This window comes from Vigna unguiculata, chromosome 10 (assembly GCF_004118075.2).
Source record: "Vigna unguiculata cultivar IT97K-499-35 chromosome 10, ASM411807v1, whole genome shotgun sequence".
Lineage (NCBI taxonomy): Eukaryota > Viridiplantae > Streptophyta > Magnoliopsida > Fabales > Fabaceae > Vigna > Vigna unguiculata.
The window spans coordinates 11,916,297-11,922,496 of NC_040288.1; the positions used below are offsets into that span (position 1 = coordinate 11,916,297).

Genomic DNA, 6,200 nt, shown 5'->3' on the forward strand with positions numbered 1-6,200 from the left:
TATGAGAGTAGTATCCTTTTAAAGAAAAGAAGTAATGTTGATAGTGGTATTCGGGTCATAGTACCGCATGTGCAAGTTGGGGACTGATTTGTGTACGTTTAACTTCCAATGATCATGATTGAGTGCTTTCTTGGATTGAATGCTTGTGAGTTGAATGAGTTGATGATTTGTGGTGTTGTAAACATTGATAGTTAGTGATCTGGATGTGAGATTTAATAGTTGAATGTGCATGAAAATCTGTGCAAGTGTATAAACCAGTAGGGGAGTGTCCTTACTGGTGTGGCGCCCGGCGGTGGGGGAAGCCCCGCCAGGCGGTAAGTCACGCAACAGAGATGATGGTGAGGACAGGCGCCCGGCGGTAGAAAGACACCGCCAGGCGGCCTGGAACGGGTTTCGCCTAGCGGTCTCGAGAGAGGCGCCAGGCGGGAGTGCAGTGGCAGGGGTCCTTTGCAGATGGATTTGCATGGACGTTTTCTTTCCTTTTCTCAGAAGCTTGGTCAGGGATATGCTGGATTAGTTACGAGCGGGGAGGTTCGTAACAGAGATTGAGATGCGTGATTGATGCGGGCGGGGAGGTCCGTATCTGTTTGTACTCTTGTGTGGGGATACGAGCGCGGAGGTTCGTATGTTCCGTGCTCACACTTGAGGCTACTATGAGCGGGGAGGTTCATAGTAGGTGTTCACGCATGTTGGACTACGAGCGGGCAGGTTCGTAGAGTTGGACTACGGGCGGGGAGGTCCGTAGAGTTGGACCACGAGCGGGTAGGTTCGTGGGAGCATGATAATCCCTAAGGACCAAGGTTGTGCATGGATCTTTCTCATATAGGTTATGAGATTGGGGTATAATGTTATAGAAAGGTCAATAATCTAAAATTGATTAAGTTGGACTGGGTGAGGGTCAATTCTTATTATTTTATTGTTTGTATTATTTTTCTTTTCAGCTCACCCTTGCTTGTTTGTGTGTTTGTGTTTGGCGATGATCACGTGACTTGTTACGTGGGAGCAGACGTGAATTCAGGTGATCATGCTGATGCTTAGCAACAGAGCGGGGCTACCGATGGGGGAATTTTCTTTATGTTATGCTTTCCTACCTTTTGTAATAGACATTATGATGTTTTATCCATTATGAACTTGTAATAAAGATGAGACAGTACGAATGGATTATAGCGGACAAGTTTGAAATTTCCTGCGCTTGGGAATTTATTGTAATGTATGATTTTCTTAAAGTATATTTAGTGAAAAAATGAGTTTTATCTAGTAATATCCATATGGGGTGTTACATTTGGTATCAGAGCATATGATTTCAAAATGATTTTGGGCCTTGGGGAAGTGAGCTTATTGCGATTGTGAGATTAGTGTAAATTGACTGAATTGTAAGAGTTGTTGAGATATGTGTTATTGCATGGTGTGTATTGCTAATGCATTTTCAGAGATAACTTATAATGGTGTATGATACCTATGTACCAGAAACTAGGAAATGGCTGGTGGAAGAGGTAGAAGAATTGGTGCCAATAACTCAGCTGATGAAATTGCCCATGCTATTCACCGATTGGTTGACGCTATGCAGCCGCAACAGGTGGTGCTACCACAGCCTACACCACGACCTGTCAGCATGGATGATTTCATGAGGCACAAACCAGCCAAATTCAATGGTAAGGCCACTCCTGATGACGCAGATGCGTGGATCAGGGAGTGCGAGAAGATATTCCGTGTACTAGGCTGCTCAGATGAACAGAAGCTGGCCTATGCCACCTTTCTCTTGGTGAGTGATGCAGAATACTGGTGGGTTGGCATGCAGCAACAGATGGGAACTAGGGAGGAGGAAGTGAGCTGGGAGAATTTCAAAAAGAGATTCCTGGAAAAGTATTTTCCAGATAGTGCTAAACATGAGAGGGAGGCTGAGTTCTTGACCTTACAGCAGGGCAATATGACTGTACAGGCTTACGTTAACCAATTTGAATATCTGGCGCGGTTTTACACACAAAATATCACAGAGGAATGGCGTTGTCGAAAATTTGAGAGGGGTCTACGACATGAACTGCTCAGGGTTCTGGTGCCACTCAGGATCCGAGAGTTTCCTCTCTTAGTGGAACAAGCGAAAAGTGTGGAACAATTAGAGATGGGGCCTAGTCGAGTAGCCAGACCGTAGAGAAATGTTGTAGAGGCTAGACAACAGAAGAAGCCTTATAATCGACCTCAGACGTCGTCACAAGGGTTGAAGTGTTTCCAGTGTGGGGGAGCACATTTAAAAAGAGACTGCCCCAGACTTGCTCGTAATGCAGGGAGTAGTGGGGGATGGCGGAAATGTTTTGTGTGTGATCAACCTGGCCACTTTGCAGACAGGTGTCCTAATAAGAAGACGGTCGCAGAGCCACGACCACAATTGCCTTCTACAGAGAGGCCAAGAGCAGCAGGGAGAGTGTTTGCGCTGACTAGCGCCGAGGCAAATCGATCAGGTAATCTTATACAAGATACATGTGTAATGATGGGTCAGAATGTATGGGTGCTTTTTGATTCGGGAGCTTCACATTCTTTTATTTCCAATGCATGTGTGGGGAGGTTGGGATTAGAGGTTCATGACTTGGGGTGCGAGCTAGTAGTCTCGACACCGACGTCTGGGCAAGTTATAACGAGTGCTAGTTGTGATGGATGCTCGATCGAAGTGGCGGGCCGTAGGTTCAAGGTGAACCTAATCTGCTTGCCGTTGGAGGATTTATATGTGATATTGGGGATGGACTGGCTGTCCAATCACCATGTGGTAATGGATTGTGGACGGCGCAGATTGATATTTCCAGAAACTAAAGGGGTAAAATTGATTTCATCTCAAGAAGCTATGAAAGAATTGAGAGAGGGAGCTACCTGTTTCATGATGATAGCTCAATCAGAGAAAAAGAGTAGTGAAGAGCAGATCCGTAACATCTTTGTGGTGGCTGATTTTGCGGATGTGTTTCCGACGAAGTTCCTGGATTACCCCCAAGCAGGGATGTGGATTTCACTATCGACCTCATCCCTGGGGCAGGTCGGTGTCTGTCGCTCCTTATAGAATGGCACCAGCTGAATTAACAAAACTCAAAAAGCAGATAGAAGATCTGTTAGGGAAGAAATTCATCAGGCCAAGTGCATCACCATGGGGAGCCCCAGTACTACTGGTTAAGAAGAAAGACGGGAGTTCCAGACTATGCGTCGACTATCGTCAGTTAAACAAACTCACAATTAAGAACAAGTACCCGTTACCGCGGATAGATGATCTATTGGATCAGCTACGAGGGGCTGGGGTGTTCTCAAAGATTGACTTGAGATCTGGGTATCATCAGATTTTGGTCAAGCTTGAGGACGTACAAAAGACGGCATTCCGGTCTCGTTATGGACATTATGAATATGTCGTGATGCCGTTTGGGGTGACAAATGCTCCAGCGGTATTCATGGATTATATGAATCGGATATTCCGACAGTGTCTGGATAAGTTTGTTGTCGTGTTTATCGATGACATCCTCATTTACTCCAGAGATCGGGATGAACACGCTGAGCATCTAAGGGTGGTGTTGGAAATACTTAGGGCGCATCAATTATATGGGAAGTTATCAAAATGTGAGTTCTGGCTAAGCGAGGTCCAATTCCTTGGACATGTAATCTCAGCTCATGGTATCGCAGTCGACCCTGCAAAGATAGAAGCTGTGTTGAAATGGGACGACCGCAGACGGTGACAGAGGTGAGGAGTTTTCTGGGATTGGCCGGGTACTACCGGCGATTTATAGAAGGGTTCTCCAAAATGGTAAGTCCTTTAACGCAACTCACGCGAAAGGACAAACCTTTCTCATGGACGGACCAATGTGAGGCATGTTTTGAAGAGATGAAGAAGAGACTGACCACGGCTCCAGTATTGGTTATTCCCGATACAACTCAAGCATTTGAAGTATACTGCGATGCGTCATACCAGGGGTTGGGATGTGTGTTAATGCAAGAGAAAAGGGCGGTAGCGTATGCTTCTCGACAATTGAAAATCCACGAGAAGAATTATCCCACCCATGATCTGGAACTGGCTGCGGTAGTTTTTGCTCTTAAGACCTGGAGACATTACTTATATGGCTCCGAATTCCGGGTTTTAGCGATCATAAGAGCTTAAGGTATTTATTTGATCAGAAAGAACTTAATATGAGGCAAAGGAGATGGATGAAGTACCTTAAAGATTACGATTTTGAACTCCTCTACCATCCAGGCAAGGCTAACGTGGTGGCCGATGCCTTGAGCAGGAAACGGGTGCATATGTCTTCACTGATGATGAAAGAATTGGAACTGATAGAGAAATTGCGCGATATGAATTTGGGTTTACAATTGGATTCCGATCATATCCGGTGCAGTATGTTAACAGTTACAAACACCTTCCTTGAGGAGATCCGAGAGGGGCAGGTGCATGATGCTGAATTACAACGGATTGTTGGATGGTTGGGTACAGAGAAAGGAAAGGAATTCAAGATGGGGGCCGATGGCATCTTAAGATTTCGAGATCGGGTTTGTGTGCCAGGGAATTGGAGGATGAGAAAGAGAGTTCTGGATGAGGGCATAAGAGCCGCCTCAGTATCCATCCGGGTATGACGAAAATGTATAAGGATCTTAAGGAGTCATTCTGGTGGCCTGGGATGAAAACCGATGTGGCGGATTTTGTGGCAGCCTGTTTAGTGTGTCAGAAGGCTAAAATTGAGCACCAAAGGCCAGGAGGTACCCTAGAACCACTGGAGATACCCCAGTGGAAGTGGGATGGTATCTCTATGGATTTTGTGACTCACCTGCCTCGATCTGTAAAAGGGCATGATGCCATTTGGGTAATAGTTGATAGACTTACCAAATGTGCGCACTTTTTACCAATCAATCTGAGGATGTCAATGGATAAACTCGCAGAGTTATACATCCGGGAGATTGTAAGATTACATGGGGTTCCAGCAAGTATAGTGTCAGATCGTGACCCGAGATTCACCTCGCAGTTCTGGCAATGTTTACAGGCAGCGCTGGGAACTCAATTGAGAATGAGTTCTGCATATCATCCCCAAACGGATGGTCAATCAGAAAGAACGATTCAGTCACTAGAAGATCTGCTTCGGGCATGTGTATTGGATCATTTGGGTAGTTGGAATGAAGTACTTCCCTTGGTGGAATTTACTTACAATAACAGTTACCACTCAAGCATTGGAATGGCGCCCTACGAGGCATTATATGGGAGGAGATGTAGAACCCCACTATGTTGGTATAAGGATGGAGAGTCAGTGACCATTGGGCCAGAGTTGTTGCAACGGACGACAGAAAAGGTCAAATTGATTCAGGACAGGATGCGTGCGACTCAGAGTAGACAGAAGTCGTATGCAGATAAAAGGAGGAGGCCGCTAGAATTCCGAGCGGGGGATCATGTGTTCCTACGAGTCACCCCGACTACAGGCATTGGGAGAGCAATCAAATCCAGAAAGTTAACGCCGAAGTTCATAGGGCCATATCAGATTAATAGGAGGATTGGACTGGTAGCCTATGAAATTGCGTTGCCACCACATCTAGCCAACTTACACAATGTGTTTCACGTGTCTCAGTTGCGTAAATACATTGCGGATCCCAGCCATGTGTTAGAGACCGATGATGTCCAGTTCAGGGATGATCTGACCCTGGACGTGAGACCGGTAAGCATAGTGGACTCTCAGGTCAAGAAGCTGAGAGGGAAGGAGATCCGGACAGTAAAGGCTCTTTGGGATGAGGCAACACAAGAAGCAACGTGGGAAATGGAGGACCTCATGAAGGAATCATATCCACAATTATTTCCTGGTAAGTGAAATTTTCGAGGACGAAAATTCTTTTGAGTTGGGAGTAATGTGAGATCCAGGAAATTCATAAAAATTAATAAGTAATAGAGTATAAGAAATGAGGGGTTGAGACTACCATAAGAGAGTTCTTTGATAAATCCTAGACAAGAAACAATGTTAACCTAAGTGGTTTAGAGTACTTGATCATGTTAAGTGGACTTGGGTTCAAGTCCTGAGTATGTCATTAGTAGATTTATTTAATTCTGTTTTATTATGCAATTATATCGTGAACGTGAAAGCATGAATTAGGTTCATACGAATGTGTGAATTAACAGGAATTGTGTGATAGTTTGTTGGTGTGCATGTGTTTGATGGGTAGGAAGGATATGGGTTCGAATCTCGGCTAGAGCGAATATATTA

General features: G+C 45.1%; 1 protein-coding gene across 1 annotated transcript; it reads left to right on the forward strand.

Moving 5' to 3' along the window:
* The first annotated feature begins 1,477 nt into the window (after positions 1-1,477).
* On the forward strand, positions 1,478-3,043 carry LOC114165248. The gene is made up of 2 exons (XM_028049904.1): positions 1,478-2,102; positions 2,283-3,043. Exons 1-2 carry the CDS (start codon positions 1,478-1,480, stop codon positions 3,041-3,043), a joined length of 1,386 nt encoding a protein of 461 aa, XP_027905705.1.
* The last annotated feature ends 3,157 nt before the right edge of the window (positions 3,044-6,200 follow it).